The 18,395-nt window shown below is 43.9% G+C and overlaps 2 protein-coding genes across 2 annotated transcripts in view; one reads left to right on the forward strand and one right to left on the reverse strand.

Moving 5' to 3' along the window:
- Window positions 1–1,505: 1,505 nt before the first annotated feature.
- Window positions 1,506–14,301, forward strand: BTBD17 (BTB domain containing 17). The gene is made up of 3 exons (XM_044676063.1): window positions 1,506–1,590; window positions 9,957–10,233; window positions 13,218–14,301. The coding sequence occupies exons 1-3, from the start codon at window positions 1,506–1,508 to the stop codon at window positions 14,299–14,301; spliced, it is 1,446 nt and encodes a 481-aa protein (XP_044531998.1).
- A 1,330-nt stretch (window positions 14,302–15,631) lies between these two features.
- Window positions 15,632–18,395, reverse strand: part of KIF19 (kinesin family member 19) — a 174,703-nt gene continuing 171,939 nt past the window's right edge. The window contains exons 24-25 of the mRNA XM_044675151.1: window positions 16,809–16,968; window positions 15,632–16,501 (exon numbers count right to left, since the gene is read on the reverse strand). Coding sequence (XP_044531086.1) covers window positions 16,398–16,501; window positions 16,809–16,968 — 264 coding nt within the window. The 3' untranslated portion in view covers window positions 15,632–16,397. The remainder of the gene's footprint in view (window positions 16,502–16,808; window positions 16,969–18,395) is intronic.

Below are 18,395 nucleotides of genomic sequence, written 5' to 3' on the forward strand. Positions count from 1 at the left end.
GGATGCCAGCACCATCAGAGTCAGAGTCAGATTCAATACCACTTAGCCTGGGCCCCAGGGAAGGGGGCAGGTCTGGCAGAGTTGTTGAGCCATGTACTGATCTCATCATTGAGCTGCTGGGTGGGGGAGAGCAGAACTACTGACCCATGTCCTTTAAATGGACTTTGCCCAAGGAGGAAAGCTGAGCAGGACAGGTGCCTCGGGGTCATTAAGGGAGCTAAAGGAAAGGAACGATGCCATCTGGGCATTCAGGTCAAAAAAGATTCCCTGATGAGCGGAGGTTAGGGTCCAGGCCCCAGACTTCAGGGATCTCAGCCCCATCTCAAAACCTTTTGCCTTGAAAAGCAGCTGAATCCACTCTACCCCATTTGTCACCTCAACCCTTTTGGAGAGGTAGAAGGTCCACAAGTATTACACATTGAACATATTTCAGAATTTTTCCTGTATTATTAATCACCCAAGTGCTTCCATATCCCAGCTTTGCCTCAGTTTTCCCATCTGAGAAATGGGCTTCTGGAACTTCTGGGAGAAATATGCCAGGTGGCAATTTATAGTTTAGAGTAATGAGAGACCTTGTTAAGATTCTAGTTCAGTGCATTTAGCCTGCTTAGGGAAGAAGAATTAGGGAGGATGGGGTATTGCATGCAAAAAGATCAACCAGCAGTGGAAAAGGTTGCTCCACTAACTTCAACCTTCCAGGGGCAGAAGGAGCTGGAATTGGTTCAAGAGTGGACAGGGTCCTTTTGGAACACTCATTCATGTTGACATGATTCCTAAAGAGGGAAGGAACAGTAGTGGCTGGACAGTCTGCCGAATGGACTAGCCATAGTGGCATGTGCCCACCCTGCTCCCAAAGTCATTGCCTCCTGAGGGAGGCCTATCCTGAAGAACCAGGCTCAGGAGTTGGAACAGTCCAGGACCCACAAGTGGGCCACAGGGGCAAGTGTTAAGAGCCCATCCAGCCTCCTTCCTCTCCTCTTTCCTGCCCACTTCTGCAGCCAGCTCACCATAGCTCTCTCTAGAATTCCTGCCAAAGAGCTGTCGATCCTCTGTGCTGGGGCACCAGGCTGGGTCATGGGAGTGAAGGAGGCATCATTGACTAGAGACTGGCAGAGGCCCCAGAAACTCCCACCTCCTCTGGCTCGCCTGCCCTCTAGGGGGTTTTCAGCACCCCTGAGATGACAGAAAGGGAAAGATAGATTCTGGGAGCAGGTAAGGAGGCCCGGGGATCCCAGAGGGTCCACTGCCCCCTTCAGGGGCCTAGCTGGTCAGCACAATAGGCCTGGCGGCTGTCATGCTGAAGCTCAAATGGTTGTCTGGGTAACAGCTGAGGCCAGTTTCCACCAATCCATTGCAAAGATGGGTTGGGGGAGGGAGGCAGGGAAGGAAGGAGGGGAACTTGCTCCCCACCAAAGGCCAGCATCCTATATAAGGAGCCAGGGCAGTGGGAAAGGGAGCAGTGTGGGGCATAACCTGCTCTTAGGCTTGGGATTGGGGACACAGAGATGCCTGGGACTCATCACTCCAAACTTGGGCCCTGGGGCAACTTCTGGGCTACCATGACCTTACTGGGCCTAGCTGTGCATGCAGGTAAGGCCTGGGAATGGGATAGAACAAGGCAGGAAGTCCTTTCCCCTTTTGAGTTTGGGGTGGGTGTTGGGAGAGGAGATGGAGCCTGAGAAAGGAATAGAATCCACCTTGGCATTTCCAAGGGCAATGAGAACTAATGGAAGAGGCCCTGGGTGGGGACAGGGAGCAAGGGGTCCCTTGGTGTCATAGGGACATCTGGGTAGAGTCCCTGGGAAGGACTGGCTCTACACTCTCCCTCCTTTCTTTTTCCCAGAACTATGCTGGTGGAGTGAAGCTGATTCTGAGGGACCCAGGCAGGGAGGCTTTCATTAATAGCTGCCCTCCTCTAGGAACATAGAAGGTTAAAGCTGGAAGGGACTTTATGGATTTTTCATCCATCCATCTTTCCCTCCTCCAAATCCTTACTAAGAAAAGAGAACCCCCCCACCCCGCCCCATCCCCCTCTCCTTGTCAGCTATGGGACAGAAAAGAAGCTGTTGGCACAGGGACAGAGAAGAACAGACTGAAGCTTTTCTTTTCTTCTTCTCTCCCTGCCCCCCTAAAAGTCGATTTGGAGTATCCTGGGAGCTCTGTCTGAATTGACTTGTTTTTACTTTCATCCTCTCCCCTCCCAATTTTCTCATTCTCCTCCCCAGTTCTGCTTTCTCTCCCTAGACTTGGAATCATGATAACAATAATAATAGCAGCTCCCATTTAGTAGCTCTTGGAAGATTTGCAAAGGATTTTGAAAATGTTAGTTCAGTGGATCTCAACAACTCTGGGAGGTGGTTGATATTATTTTTCCCATTTTCAGATGAGGAAATGGAGTCAGAGGAAGGTTAAGTGATCTGACCAGGGTCTTATAGCTAGAAAGAATCTGAGAACAGAGGTGAAATCAGACCAATGAAAGCTCCATTTATAGGATCACAGATTTAGAGCTGAAAGGCATCTTAGAGATCACTGGCCTGCCTCTCCACCCCCCATTTTACAGATGAGAAAACCAAGGCCCATAAAAATGAAGTGACTTGTCTAAGGTTCACAAAGGTACTAAAGTCCTCTGATTTCATTAGACCATCCTTTCATTGGACCATTCAAGGTCCAGATCAGTCACTTACAAATTATATGACTATGGATATCATTTAAGTTCTCTGAGCTTCGATTTCTTAAATAATAAATAAATAAAATGGGTGGTAGGAGCATACTACTTTATTATTACAAATAATAATTTATAGAGGCTTTGTTGCATAGTACAGAGGTATCAAATACTATGGAACAAGAAACAAATTAAAATATAATTGGGGGGCAACTAGGAAGCTCAGTTGAGAGAACCAGGACTAGAGATAGGAAGTCCTGGGTTCATATGTGGTGGCCTCAGACACTTCCTAGCTGTGTGACCCTGGGCAAGTCGCTTAACTCCCTTTGCCTAGGCCTTACTGCTCTTCTGCCTTGGAACCTGGAATTGATTCTTTTTTTTTTTTTTTAAATTTTTCCCCATGGTGCCATGATTTGCATTCTCTCCCTTCTCTCCCTCCCTTTTTCCCTCCCCCATTCCAGAGCTGATGAGCAATTCCATGGGTTATACGTGTGTTATCACTCAAAACCTACTTCCATATTATTCATTTTTGTAATAAAGTAATCTTATAAAATCCAAACCCCAAATTATGTACCCATATAAATAAGTGATAAATCTTATGTTTGTTTTTTCTGGATTTCTACTCTTGGAATGGATTATTTTTTAAAAATTATTATTAATTTATTTTAAAGTATTTTTCCATGGTTGCATGATTCATGGTCTCTCCCTCTCTTCTTCCCTCCCCCCTCCTGGAGCGGACAAGCAATTCCACTGGGTTATGTATGTATTATCTTGGAATTGATTCTAAGAGAGAAGGTAAGAGTTTAAAAAAAATGTAGGGGGCAGCTAAGTGGCTCAGTGGATTGAGAAGTAGGCCTGGAACCCAGAGGTCCTGGGTCCAAAGCTGGCCTGAGACATTTCCTAGCTGTATGACCATGGACAAGTCATTTAACACCAATTACTTAGCCTTCACTGCTCTTCTGCTTTGGAACTGATACTTAATATTAATGCTAAGACAGAAGGTAAACGTTTTAAAAATGTAGGAGATAGCTAGGTGGGTCAGAGGATTGAGAATCAGGGCTAGAGATGGGAGGTCTTGGGTTCAAATTTGGTCTCAGCCAATGACCCTGGACAAGCCATTTAATCCCCATTGCCTAGCCCTTGCCACTCGTCTGCCTTGAAACCAATACACATCATTGTTTCTAAGACAGAAGGTATTTATTTAAAAAAATTTTTTTTAATCCTTACCTTCTGTCTTGGAGTCAATACCGTGTATTGGCTCCAAGGCAGAAGAGTGGCAAGGGCTAGGCAATGGGGATTAAGTGACTTGCCCAGGGTCACACAGCTGGAAAGTGGAAAGGCCAGATTTGAACATAGGACCTCCCATCTCTAGGCCTGGCTCTCAATCCACTGAGCTACCCAGCTGCCCCCTTTAAATTTTTTAATGTGATTGGGAAATGTTTAAGAAAACAAAAATAAAATAGAACATAGATAATGTCAATATCTGGTTTTCAAAGTCATTATGTGGCCTCTAGGGATTGTTATGTACAGTTTAGAGGCCCTCCTTCCTATCTGAGTTTGATACCACTGGTTTACGGTGGTATATTGTAGTTCACATAGTTCACATGGGAATCAGGAGGCCCTGGCACATACTGGGCATATCACTCTGGGGAAATCAATTTAATTTCTCGGTAGCCTGGGTGAACTCTCTAAGAGTCTCGCCTCTGCTGGCAGGAGTTTCCTCATCCAAGACTTCCCTGTAATCTGGAAATGAAAGGTTCAGTCTGTAATCTGCATGAGAAATAAAAATCACAATACATTATGAGCTAAGTGGCTTGGTAAATGGCAAAACTCACTGGACAGTGGAGCAGGATCCTTTGCCCTGGGATCGGTATCGTTTATCAATTGGGTGACCTTCAGTTGGCATCTTTGAGCATCTCCTCCAATCTATCCATACTCTTTACAATGCAGAGACCACATTCCAGCTCCAGTATAACATGGCTCATTTTTACTCTAGGTTTGGCTATAGGACAAAGGATAGCATTTCTCTGGAACTGTACATAACCTCTAAAGTGCAAGCAGGGATGTGGTGAGGCTCAAATGAGATAATGGATGGAAAGCACTTGCTAAACCTTAAAACACTACGTAAATGCAAGGTAGGATTACTATTATTAGCCTGCAGTCATCAGGCCTCCTGTCTGGGGATAACTTCATTTCCTGAGCCTTCTACTGTACTTTTGCTGAGTTTAAGCAAGAATTTTATTTTATTTTGTTTTGTTTTTTAATTAATTTAAAAAAAAATCTTACCTTCTGTCTTACTGAAGAAGAGCTGTAAGGGCTAGAATTGGGATTAAGTGACTTGCCCAAGGTCACTCAGCTAGGAAGTATCTGAAGACAGATTTGAATTCAGGACTTCCCATCTCCAAGCCTGACTCTCTATCCACTGAGCTATCTAGCTGGCCTGGTCTATAGAGCAATATAAAAGTGTGCTAGTAAATGGTTAACTATTGGTTTTCTAGGAAAAAAAGGTGTGCACATATACTTTTTTAATATTACTTTTTTTCAATTACACATAGAAACAATTTTGACAATTGTTTCCTGACATTTTGTGATTCAGATTCTCTCCTATCCCTCCCTTCTTCCACTCCCTAAGGCAGTAAATAGTCTGAAATAGGCAGTACCAATGCTTTCATGAAATACATATTTCCATATTCCCCATGTTGATGCAAGTTCACATTAAAATTTAATTTACACTTTTTTTTAAACCTTACCTTCTGCCTTAGAATTAATACTATATATTGGTTCCGAGGCAGAAGAGCAGTAAGGGCTAGGCAATGGGGATTGTGACTTTTCCAGGGTCACACAGCTAGGAAGTAACTAAGGCCAGATTTGAACCCAGGACTTCCTGTCTCTGGTTCTGGCTCTCAATCCAGTGAGCCATCCAGTTGCCCTCTAATCTATACTTTCTAATTAAATTTAATCTACACTCCATCACTGAGTGACCTTGGACAATTCACCTAATTACTCTCAGACTCAGTTTCCTCATCTCTGTAAAATGGGGTGAATAATAGCATATCTTTACCAGGGTTGTTGCTGGGATGCAATGAGATAACTTATAAAGAGCTTTGCAAATCTTAAAGTACTTTATCAACATTAGCACTTTTTATTTTTATTTTTAATTTTTATCCTATATCTTCTGTCTTAGAATCTATTCTAAGTATTAATTCCAAGGCAGAAGAGTGGTAAGGGCTAGGCAATTGAGGTTAAGTGACTTGCCCAGGGTCACAAAGCTAGAACGTATCTGAGGCCAGATTTGAACCTAGTGCCTCCTGTCTCTAGCTTGACTCTCTATCCACCAAGCCACCTATTAGCTTTTTTTTTTTTTTTAAACCAGTATCTTCTGTCTTTGTTTCGATTCTAAGATCAAAGAGGGCAAGAGCTAGGCAATGGCAGCTCAAGAGACTTGGAAGAGCTTCTCTGGTAGTCAAGGCACACTCCCAGGGTAGAAGGGATAGCTGTGGTCCCCTGATGTCCTGCCCATTCTCACCACCACTACTAATGCTGCTACTAGTACATTTACATAATCATAGATGTAGATCCAGAAGAGCTTTTGAGGTCTCTGGCACAATCCTCACATTTTACAAATAAGGAAACGGAGGCATGAGGAGGGTGAAGTAATTTGCCCATTGCCCTATAAAGTCCATTATGCCCTTTCTGTTTGCAGATGCTTTCACATCTGTGGACACTGTGAGATGGACAGGTGTTCCTGTCCAAGCAAAAGTAGCTCCAAGATTTATTTTAATTAACTAACTAATTTTAATTTGTTTTAATTAACTAATTATTAAAAACCTTTACTTTCTGTCTTAGTATTAATTCTAAGACAGAAGAATGGCAAGACCTAGGAAATTGGGGTTAAGTGATTTGTCCAGAGTCACACAGCTAGGAAGTATCCGAGGCCATATTTGGACCCAGGACTTCCCATCTCCAAGCCTGGCTCTCTATTCCACTGAGCCACTTACCAGCCTCCTCTTAGTATTAATTCTAAGACAGAAGAATGGCAAGGCCTAGTTAATGAGGGTTAAGTGACTTGTCTCTGATCACAGCTGGGAAGTGTCTGAGGTCAGATTTGAACTCAGAACCTTCCAATTTCAGGCCTGGCTCTCGATCCAGCTGAGAGATTTATTTATTTTAAAAACTCTTACCTTCCATTTTAGAATCAATACTATGTATTGGTTCTAAGGCAGAAGAGTGGTAAGGGCTAGGCAATGGGGGTTAAGTGACTTGTCCAGGGCCATGCAGCTAGGTCACATTTGAATCCAGGACCTCTCATTTCTAGGCCTGGCTCTCCATCCACTGAGCCACTCAGCTGTCCCCTGAGAGATCTATTGACAAGGTTTTTTGAGGAAGGAAACAAAGCTCAGAGAGGTTCAGTGTTTTTTTTGGCAAAATTATAGAACTTATCAGGCTATAACTTGAATTCAGGTCTTTTGCCTACTATTCTGACTCTTAAGTGGTACAGTGAATAGAGCATTGGGCCGTAAGGTGGGAAGAGCTGAGTTCAAATTCAGCCTCAGATCCTTACTAGCTATGTGACCTTGGACAAATCACCTGACCCCAGTTGTCTAACCCTTACTGCTCTTCTGCATTGGAACCAATACACAGTATTGATTTTAAGATGGAAGGTAAGGGTTAAAAAAAAAAAAAACAGAAAGAAATACATGGAGTTGTTGTTCAATCATGTCAGACTCTTCATGAACCCATGGATTACAGTATTCATGGGGGTTTTCTTGGCAAAGCTATTAGAGTGGTTTGCCATTTCCTTCTCTAGTGAATTAAAGCAAACAGAGGTTAAGTGATTTGCCCAGGGTCACATCACACAAGAGTTTCTGAAGGTGAATTTGAACTCGGTTCTATCCTGATTCCAGGTCCAGTGTTTGACCCACTGTGCCACCTAACTGTTTTTGAGACTAACCAACATTAAATGTCTTGTTCAGAGTGGCACAGCCTAGTGAGTGTCTGAAGCTGGATTTAGGTCTTCCTGACTCCAGATCCAGTGTTCTCTTCCTTTAGCTACCTCCTCTAAAGAGGAGATGGAAGGTAATTTGAGGGGCACTAATTGCTGGAGGAATAAGACAAAGCTTCTTTGTGGAAGATGGAACTTCAACTGGTCTTGAAGAAAGTCAAGGTGTCAAGAGGCAAAGGTGAGGGGGCAGAGGATCCCAGGTATCTAGGGAATAAGCCAACACAAGGGCATGGAGTCCTTGAAAATCAATAATCAATACTTTAATTAATTCTTAGAATGTGGTCAAATTATAGGATGTAACTGGGTGACTTGTAGTGAGAATAGAGTCCCAGGTAAGAGACTGTGTAACTAGATCAAGAATGGAGACTCAGATGTGAATAGGTAGTTTTCAGATAAAAAAATCAAAACTATCAATAAGCACATAAAAAAGTGTTCTAAATCTCTCATAATTAGAGAAATACAAATCAAAACAATGCTGAGGTACCACTTCACACCTGGCCAATATAACAGTAAAGGAAAATAGTAAATGTTGGAAGGGTTGTGGCAAAATCGGGACACTAATGCTTTGCTAGTGGAGTTGTGAATTGATCCAACCGTTCTGGAAAGCAATTTGGAATTATGTGCAAAAGACTTTAAAAGAATGCATGCCCTTTGATCCAGCCATACCGCTACTAGGTTTGAACCTTAAACAGATAATAAGGAAAAAGACGTATAAAAATATTTATAGCTGTGCTCTTTGTGGTGACAAAAAAATGGAAAATGAGGGGATGCCTTTCGATTGGGGAATAGCTAAACAAATTATGGTATCTGCTGGTGACTATTGTGCTAAAAGGAATAATGAACTGGAGGAATTCCATGTGAACTGGAAGAACCTCCATGAACTGATGCAGAGAAAGGAGCAGAACCAGGAGAACATTGTACACAGAAAATAAAACATTGTGGAACAATCCAATGTAATGGACTTTGTTACTTGTAGCAATGCAACAAGTTAGGACACTCCAGAAGGACTTATGGGAAAGAATGCTGTCCACATTGAGAGAAAGAAATATGGGAGTTGAAATGCAAGAGAAAAATCATATGACTTACCACTTATCACATGTATGTATGGGTATGTGATTTGGGGTTTAGGCTTGAAAAGATCACTCTATAGCAAAAATGAATAATATGGAAATAGGTGTCAAGTGACAACATTTGTACAACCCAGTGAAATTGCTTGTCAGCTCTGGGAGGGGGGAGGGAAAGAAAATGAATCATGTAACCATGGAAAAATATTTAAACATTTAAAAAATTAAAAAAAAAAAAAGAATGTAAGACCCAGGAGAGTACCTAAGGAATGACCTTCCCTGTGTGTGTCTTACCAAATTAATTATAAATGAATTACTATGTAAATCCTAAGTATATTAATCTATTTTATAATGTACTTAATATCAATTTAATTCATGTAAGAGGTTACAGAAACCAGAAAGGCCTCCAAAGGTTTGGGTTTGAAGTGGGGGATTTCCTAAAGAAGGAGGTTATAAAAGGGTGTACATTTTGCAATTTGGGGTCTCGGGCTTCAAACTAAGGTCTCTGTGATCTTTCTACTCACAATAAACCCAGATCTTTGCCTGAGAGAGTTTCTCCAGTTTCCTTTCTTTCACAAGGTAGTAGAGTGGTAAGGGCTAAGCAAAGGGAGTAAAGTGGCTTGTCCAGGGTCATATAGCCAGGAAGTGTGTGAGGCCAGATTTAAACACAGAATCTCTCATTTCCAGGTCTGCCACTGTGCTACCCAGCTGCTCCTATCATCTGTTTTAAAATTTGGGATGCTAAATCCTCTCTCCCTCCTCTTCTTCTTCCTTGAGAAGGCAGGTAGTTTGATAAAGATTATACTTGTGTAGCCATGCAAGACATATATTTCTACATTAGGGATTTGGTATTTGTTAAGTTCAGAATAAAAAAAAAAATTCTCAATTGTCACCTTCTGCAGGAGGCCTTTCCCAGTCCCTAAGCTGCTAGAGCCTTTCCTCTGAGATTACTTCCTATTTCCTTGATATAGATAGGTTGTGTTCTCCATTAGAACATACTCCTTGAGGGGCAGTGAGTATTTTTGCTTTTTGTTTGTATCTGCAGCACTTTGCATGGTGCTTGGTATATAGTAAGCGTTTAATAATTGCTCACCAATGGAAAAATGCTTTTGTGACTGCATGGGTGAGCAGCTGTCACTTGGCCACTGCCCCTCCTCATGTTCACCTTGCTCTGGCTTCCTAGTCCTGGTGCAGTGTTTCCCATCAGTGTGTGTCCTACCTTCCCCAGGCCAGAGAGCAGATGTGGCAGGTGAAGCAGCGGATGCCTCTATTAACCACTCCTTGAAGATGCTCCAGCGCCTGCGGGAGTTACAAGATCTGGGCAATGAGAGTGACACGGTGTTGCGGGTACAAGCTGCAGGTACTGATGAAGTCCACGTTTTCCACGCTCACCGGCTGCTCCTGGGCTTGCAGAGTGAGGTATTCCAGGGACTGCTCTACAACCAGAGTGAGGTGACATTGCAGGAGCCCCGGGACTGTGCTGCTGTCTTTGATAAATTCATCAGGTAGAGTCAAATTCATCAGGGTCTTTCATCTGGGGTGTTTGGGGAGTCAAGTTCCTCAGGTTCCTTCAGCTGGGGTCCTTGGGGAGTCAAATTCATCATAGTCCTTCAATTGGGGTATGTGGGGAATTGAGTTCATCAAGGTCCTTCAGTTGGGGTCTTTGGGGTCAGATATGGGCTGAGGGGGAAGAGTGAGGTTTTGCCATAAAGGATATTCTTTTCTCTTTCTAAGCCCCCTAGATCTTCTCCCTGGTGATTCAGAAATGCCCAGAGGCCTCCAGAAATGACCGTACCCCAACTGGTGGGCAAAATGGCATCTCTCCAACCTAGACTGATGTGGACCACTCTTTTTTAAATGTGACAGTCTGCCTTCACTATATTCTATTGCTGAATGACTGAAAGGATCAAAGGGATTCCTATCCATAACTAGCATGGAGACATAAGAACTTTGTTCCAGGACACTAACATTGAGGGGTGCTTCTTGTCAACACCCTCAGCATCACAGCACCATGGTACATTTCTCTAAAACTCCATTTCTTTCCTATTCCCCATGTGGTACAAGCCTAACTCTTTGGGTCATACCATTTTTTTAGTGTAACTACATCCTTGGTGCAGTGACAACCTTCTCAACCTCAAATTAATTTGTACAAAAATTCCTAGTTAGTGTTGTATTCCTACCACCTATTACAGTGTAAATCTATTTTCTCTTTTGGGGTCTTTCATGGGTTGGAGACCACTTGCTCTCTGTTCATAAAGTTCATAGACAATCTGATTCTCTATTCTATCTTTTCTGAATAGACTGACCTGTAGACATTGGAGGCTGGAGGAAAGAATATGTTGAGAGTGACAGCAAGAGAGACAATGGCTACAAAAGCCAGAGAAAGCAATCTTGAATACCTTGTGAGAGAGAGAGAAAAAAAAAGGGGAGAGAGAGAGAGAGAAAGAGAGAGAGAGAGAAGGGAAAGAGAGAGAGAAAGAGAGAGAAAGGAAAAGAGAAAGGAAGAAAGATTAAGAAATGACTGATTAAATTACAGTATGTTAATATAATGCTATTGTTCCATAAAAGTAACAAATATGAAAAAGATAAGGATATACAGAAAGACTCATACAAGGTGATACAAATCCAGGTCAACAGAATAAGAATGATCTATACAGCTACATTAAAAATAATAAAGGCCACAAAAGTTTATACGTATATAGATATGATTTGGAAAGGAGTCATGGGACAACTGTGTGAAAAAATTTGACTACATTTTTTCCAAATGTATATATTTCTAATTTAAACATTTTCCTTAATGATGTATTCCATATTTTGTTGGATTATTCATTTGTATTTATTGAGTGTTTGTACTATTAATAATGAGCACATAATCATTCATTAATTAAAGATAGATATAGAGAAATAATATAGATAGATATCATGTAGAGAGATAGATAGACGAGGATAAATATATAGAGAAGAAAAAACACATTTTTTAAGGACCTACGATGTGCCAAGTATTTTGCAAATATCTCATTTGTTCTCATGACAGTCCTGTGAGGGAGGTGCTATTATTACCCCCATGATACAGGTGAGAAAACTGAGGCAGACAGGGGTAAGGAACTTTCCCAGGATCATACAACTAGTAAGTGTCCAAATTCAGATTTGAATTCAGGTCTTCCTGACCCTAGGCCTAACACTCTATCTACCTAGCTGCTAAAATATAGACAGATATATAAACAGGCAGATGGATGAATAGAGATAGATTGATGGAGATAAATATATAGATTCAGCAAATATATAGAGGCAGATGGTTGTTATTGAGTCATTTTTCAGTTGTGTCCATCTCTTTGTGATCACATTTGGGATCTTCTTGGCAAGATACTGGACTGGTCTGCCATTTCCTTTTCCAATTCATTTTACAGATAAAGAAACTGAGGCAAACAGGGTGAAGTGATTTGCCCAGGTCTCACAGTTAGTGTCTGAGATTGGATTTGAACTTGGGTCTTTCCAACTCTAGGGCTGGTCCTCTATCCACTGTGCCCCTTAGCTGCCCCATAGAAACAGATGGGTATTAATAGGCAGATGGTATACAGAGATAACAGATGGGTAGATAGATAATAGACATATAGAGATTACAGATCAGTAGATAATAGACTGGAGGACAATGAAAATGAAACAAAGAGGAAGCCAGCAAGGGAGAGGATAAGTAGTAACAAAGATTAATGAAGCAACAAGAGATGGCCAGCCAGAGGACAATGAGAACAGTGAAAGACCAAGAGAGTGAATGATAGGAGATAGACAAGATGGAATATTAGAGATAATTTATTTCTGCCCTCTCATTTTACAGAGGAAAAAATGGTTATGCCGAGAAAGGAAGTAATAGAGATGAGACAATGAGAAAGATGGGACAAGATGGCAGGAAAGTGAAAGATTGGAGAGGGAGGATGAGATAAATGGTGGTGGTGGCAGGGGTGGTGGGGAGATACATTAATCAGAAGAAGAAAAGTTGTAATGTGCTGAAGAGGAAAGAACTCTAGATTTGGAAAGGACTTGGGTTCAAATGTGAGGATTGGTAAGTCTTGTACCTCCTCTGACCCTCATCATAAAATGAGGGCATTGGACTAGATAATTTAATCCCTAAAGCCCCAGCTCTAAGTCTATAATTCTTTTTTTAAGTCTATAATTTTTTAAAGTCTATAATTCTAAGGAATGTTTGAGAGCTTCAGTCTATTCTTCCAATTTGATATTTGAGTTCTGATTCTTCCAATTCTTCCAATGGGATTGGAATCTAATTGGAATCCAATCCAATCTGATATTTGAATCCAATTCCATATTTGAATTTACTGAAGCCTTTTCCCTGGTACCGAAATCCCTAGAGAATACTCTACCACCTTTGGTGTAAATCTCTTCCTGGGGCCCTCCCCTTCCTGGACAGTGAGCCTGGCTGGGTGAAGGTGGGCTCTGTAGCCTGGTGTCCATCATTTCTTTCTCCCTCCCCTTCTAGGTATCTGTACTGTGGGGAACTGTCCCTTCTGATGTCTCAGGCCATTCCCCTGCACAGACTGGCCAGCAAATACGGTGTGACTTCCCTCCAGCAGGGTGTAGCTGAGTACATGAAGTCGCACCTTATGGGAGAGATGGGGGGCCCTGGGCCAGCCGTGGGTTGGTACCACTATGCAGCACGGACAGGCAATGAAGACCTCCGGGAAAGCTGCCTCCAGTTCCTGGCTTGGAATCTGTCCGCTGTGGCGGGGAGCTCCGAGTGGGGGGAAGTGACTCCAGAGCTCTTGGCTCAACTCTTAGACCGCTCTGATCTCGTACTCCAGGATGAATTTGAGCTCTTCCAGGCCCTGGAAGTCTGGTTGGGCAGAGCCCGCCCTCCCACCACGGTGGCCGAGCAGGCGCTTAGGGCCATCCGCTACCCCATGATCCCACCTGCACAGCTGTTCCAGCTGCAGGCCCAGTCGCCAGCCCTGGCCCGTCACGGAGAAGCTGTGGGCGATCTCCTCCTGCAGGCCTACCAGTTCCATTCTGCCTCTCCTCTCCAGTACGCCAAGTTCTTTGATGTCAATGGCAGCGCCTTTTTGCCACGAAACTACCTGTCTCCAGCCTGGGGGGCCCTGTGGGTCATCAGCAACCCTGCCAGGGATGACCGAAGCACGAGCTTCCAGACGCAGCTGGGCCCCAGCGGCCACGATGCAGGTCGGCGGGTGACTTGGAACGTCCTCTTCTCTCCCCGCTGGCTGCCCATCAGCCTGCGACCGGTCTATGCGGATACGGCTGGGGCTGCCCTGCCAGCTGCACGCCCAGAGGATGGGCGGCCCCGACTGGTGGTGACTCCGGCCAGCATCAGCGGGGACGCCGCTGGCGTGAGCTTCCAGAAGACAGTGCTGGTCGGGGCTCGACAGCAGGGGCGGCTCCTGATCCGCCATGTTTACAGCTTCCATCAGAGCAGTGACGAGGCCGGGGACTTCTTGGCTCACACTGATCTGCAACGGCGCAACTCTGAGTACCTGGTAGAGAACGCTCTTCACCTGCATCTCATCATTAAGCCCATCTACCACAGCCTCATTCGGACCCACAAGTAGTGGAAGGAGGGAAGGAGGGAGGGAATGTGGGAAGGAAAAAGAGAAGGCCTCCATGGACTCCCCAGGATGAGATAGTCATGAATGGCAGTAGCCATAAGGAGCTGAACTTCCTGGAATGGTGGTTGGACATAGGGCCAAAGGCCTTTGAGTGGGGTATTAAAGTGATCCCCAAGAGAACTGGGTCTATTCTTTTGGTCCTGGTATAGAGGGAGGCTCTGCTACATCCTACATGGTTGGTAGGTATGTGAATGGGAACAGAATAGGGTCATCATCATCATCATCATCACCACCTACAACCACTTCTGGTCTGGAGTCAGAAGACTTGAGTTCAAATCCAGCCTCAGATACTTACTAGTTGTGTGACCAGAGGGCAAATCATTTAACCCCTATTTGTCTCCATTTCCTCATAAAAAAAAATAATAATACCACCTACCTTCAAGAATTGTTGTAAGGATCAAATGAGATCATTGTAAAGTGTTTGGCACAGTGGCTGGCACATAGTAAGCACTAAACTATTATTACTATTATATAATACTTTACATTTTACAAAGTGATTAGATACATGATTTCATTTGATCTTCACAACAACTGAAAAATAAGTATAACGTTTATGATGATCATCCCCATTATTATAGATGAGAAAGCTGAATTTCAGAAAGATTAAGTGATTTGTCCATGTCACAGAGCTAGTAAGTGTTGGAGGCAGGATTGGAATCCAAGGCTTTAGCTAGGCTCCCAGTTTAGCCCTCTGTTCACTATACCATACTCCTTCTCTAGTCAAGGTTAGGACAGTGAGGTATGGGGGGGAATGGCCTCCCAGGTGAGGATTCAAGATTCTAGTCCTGATATTTGTGGCATTCCCAAATGCCATCTAGATTTAGAGGTTCTGGTGGTCTATTCTTCTTGGCCCTCATGTTACATCTGGTAGGGAGGAAAACACAGAGAAGGAGAGGTTTAGGAGCTGAGGCAAGGGAAGATTTGGAGGGGACAAGGGAAAATAGACCTCGATAAATCCTTGCCATTCTTTTCCCTTCTTGGGCAAGTGAAACATCAGTATCTAGAAGCAAAGGATAGTAGTATATTAAGTATACTACAGTATAGTGGTATAGAAGTATATTTCTACTATATTCTGTAGTACATTAGAAGGAAATGTAGACTGAAAAGACTACATTCAGATCTGGACTTTGCTACTTCCTTGTATAAATGACTAAATTTCCCTGGGCCTTAATTTCCCCATTTGCTAAATGAGGAGAGTTAGGCTAGAATGCCCTTCCAGTTTTCAAGATCCATGGTCTTAAGAATTAATTGTTCCCCTGGCTCGGCAGAGATGGGTATGGGGCCCCAAGACTTATCTTTATTAGTTTTATCAGCCCTTGAGCTGTCTTCTGGGATCTGGCACAATAATGGCTCCTACACTTCCAGTCTTGAACATGAACATCCAACTCCAAGTAGGATTTTTATTGTTAAAAAGGAGGGGGGAATGCCACTGTGATGTGATCAAATGAAACCATCACCCTCAACCCCCACCTCCACTATGCAGCCTGGACTCAGTTCCAGGCTTTCTCCTGGGTTCTCCTTTCCCCAAATCCGATCGCTCCAATAACCCTGTGCTATATTTGGCCCCAGGACCCCATGGTCTTCCCACCACTTGGCTGCAGAGGCTCAGCCCAGTAGACCCTGCTGTCTACGTTGAAGCCTAAGGGTAGGTAAAGAGTTTTGGCAACACATTACTGTGCAGTGTAATATAGAGAGGCCACAAGGGGCCCTGGCCTTGGCCCTGGCTGGGGTTAGATTTCCCTCAGCCCATTCTGGGGGGTCCCGTCTTGGGATTGTCTTTTCCCAGTAAGTCCCTTGCCCCCCAGCCCTGGCTGCACTGATGTCACTGGAGTGGAAGGTGATTGCCTTCCTTATTCCAGCACCTCCAGGACACAAACTCCACCAGGGCTTATGGGGTGCCAGGTATCTGGACATCTCCTGCTCTCCTGCCCAGATCACCTCCCACAGCACTCCCCTCCATCCCTGGTCTTCCTTTCTGTCTTCCCATCTCTCTCCCCTTTAATTCTTGGGGGCAGGTTAATTCCAAGCTTCAGAGGTTTTCAGTTAGGTCGGAAACGTCCATCCTTGCCCTGGAGTTGATGTGGGCCACAGGTAGCTCTTTTGGAAGGAGCTGGTGTGGTGAGGGTCAACGGGTCCCCAGGACCTGCAGTGGGGGAAAGGATGACAGTGAAGAGTAAACATCTCCTTCTAACCCCCAAACCCCACCCCAAAAGATGTTCCTGATCTCCCCAGAGGCCCACCCTAGGGGCAACAGGCTCACAGCTCTATAGGCAGAATTTTCAATGACTCCCCAGCAAGGTGACTTATCAGAGCAAGACATCAGAACCTGTTAAGGGCACCTGAGAATATTCTCATAATGGACTGGCAAAGGGTCATCATTAAAGCTGCCTTGGCGAGGACTCTGATGCATGTCTCTTCACCCTATTCCCTTTCCCAAAGGGGACACTAACCTATGGTCTGGCTTAGAGGAAGCCTGACTTTGGCGAGGGGCAGTGCAACCTTATTCAGGTGCCTGATGCTGGGTACTGGGTTCCCAGGGATGGGTATCCTGTAGTCTGAAGTACTCTCCAGGGGCCGGGGGCGCAGGGGATGGTTCTTAGGACGGGGTAGCTGAGTAGACAGACAATGGAGATATGCAATTAGGCAGGAAGACCAAAAAAACCCCCAAAAAACCATGGAACTGTATTTTATTTTTTAATCTAGTTTTTTCCCCCAATTTTTGAAAACTGTATTTTCTTTGCCTCCTCCTTTTCCCTATTCCTTCTCCTCCCTTCCTTTTTTTTTTTTTTGAAACCCTTACTTTCTGCCTTAGAATCAATATTGTGTAATGGTTCCAAGGCAAAAGAGTAGTAAGGGATAGCAGTGGGGGTTAAGTGATTTGCCCAGGGTCACATAGCTAGGCAATGTCCGAGGCCAGATTTGAAACCAGGACCTCCTCTCTCTAGGCCTGGCTCTCAATCCATTGAGACACCTAGCTGCCCCCCCACTCCCATAAAGTCTAAGAGAGAAGAGAAGGGCCAGGCAATCGGGGTTGATTGACTTGCCCAGGGTCACAAAGCTAGGAGGTATGAGTCCAGATCCCTACCTTACTTTTGAAAAAAACAAAAACAAAAAGAAAGGGTGGCTCAGAAAGTCTCAGTGATAAGAGATCCTGGCCTCAGATACTTCCTAGTTTTTGGGCAAGTCACTTAACTCCCAATGCCTACCTCTTACTTCTCTTTTGCTTTGGAACTTATACTTAGTATTGATTCTAAAACAGAAGACAAAGGTTAAAAAGAGAGAAAGAAAAACAAAATCAGGTGATAAATGTGCACAGCTAAAAGAAGCAAATTCCTATATTGTCCAGGCCCCAAAATATGTCATTTTGCATCTTAAGTCCATCATTCTTCTGCCAGGAGGTGGGTAGCAGAGGTAGCCTTATTTTCAAGTTGAAGGTAACTCTGTCAAATGAAGTCTCTCCTTGGTATCTAAGAGGAAAGCTTGGGGGAAAGTGAAACACAAGACACTCCCCAAAAGGGGAAACAGAGTGGAGAAGTCAAGGCTCTTAGGTTCCTATCTATCTGTCTGATTCTAGGTTGGCCAACTTTTGAACAGCAGAGCAAACATGTTCCATGAGGTAAAGTTCCTAGGGATAAGGTTTTTCAATAATTGATGCCTTTCTGTCTGATGTTACTGTAGTTGTGGAAAGAAGGACAAGGGAGGACTGGAGTAAAAGGTATTGGGTAGGGCCACAAAATGAGCTGGGAGAAACTCATGCCCAGGGTCAAAGCCCCTTGAGGCTTCCTTATATTATATTGCACTGACATCATAATACAAAGACCCATGGAGTAAAAGACCTTGGGATACCACCCCATAGTGGGGTGAGACAGAGGCCTTGACTCTACTAAGGAAGGAAAAGGAAGGAACTGTACTTAAGAGGCAGTTAGTCATACAGGGAACAGGTCAGAGGTAGCTTTCTATTTTACCTAATTTATTTTCCTTCCTTCCTTCCTTCCTTCCTTCCTTCCTTCCTTCCTTCCCTGTCTCTTATACACATC

This window comes from Gracilinanus agilis, chromosome 4 (assembly GCF_016433145.1).
Source record: "Gracilinanus agilis isolate LMUSP501 chromosome 4, AgileGrace, whole genome shotgun sequence".
NCBI lineage: Eukaryota > Metazoa > Chordata > Mammalia > Didelphimorphia > Didelphidae > Gracilinanus > Gracilinanus agilis.

Bases quoted from the DNA above. Each gene is read 5' to 3' on its own strand.
- BTBD17 (XM_044676063.1), top strand. From the start codon at position 1,506: ATGCCTGGGACTCATCACTCCAAACTTGGGCCCTGGGGCAACTTCTGG. The intron at 1,591-9,956 runs GTAAGGCCTGGG...TACCTTCCCCAG, and splicing joins GGGCCTAGCTGTGCATGCAG to GCCAGAGAGCAGATGTGGCA. The intron at 10,234-13,217 runs GTAGAGTCAAAT...CTCCCCTTCTAG, and splicing joins GTCTTTGATAAATTCATCAG to GTATCTGTACTGTGGGGAAC.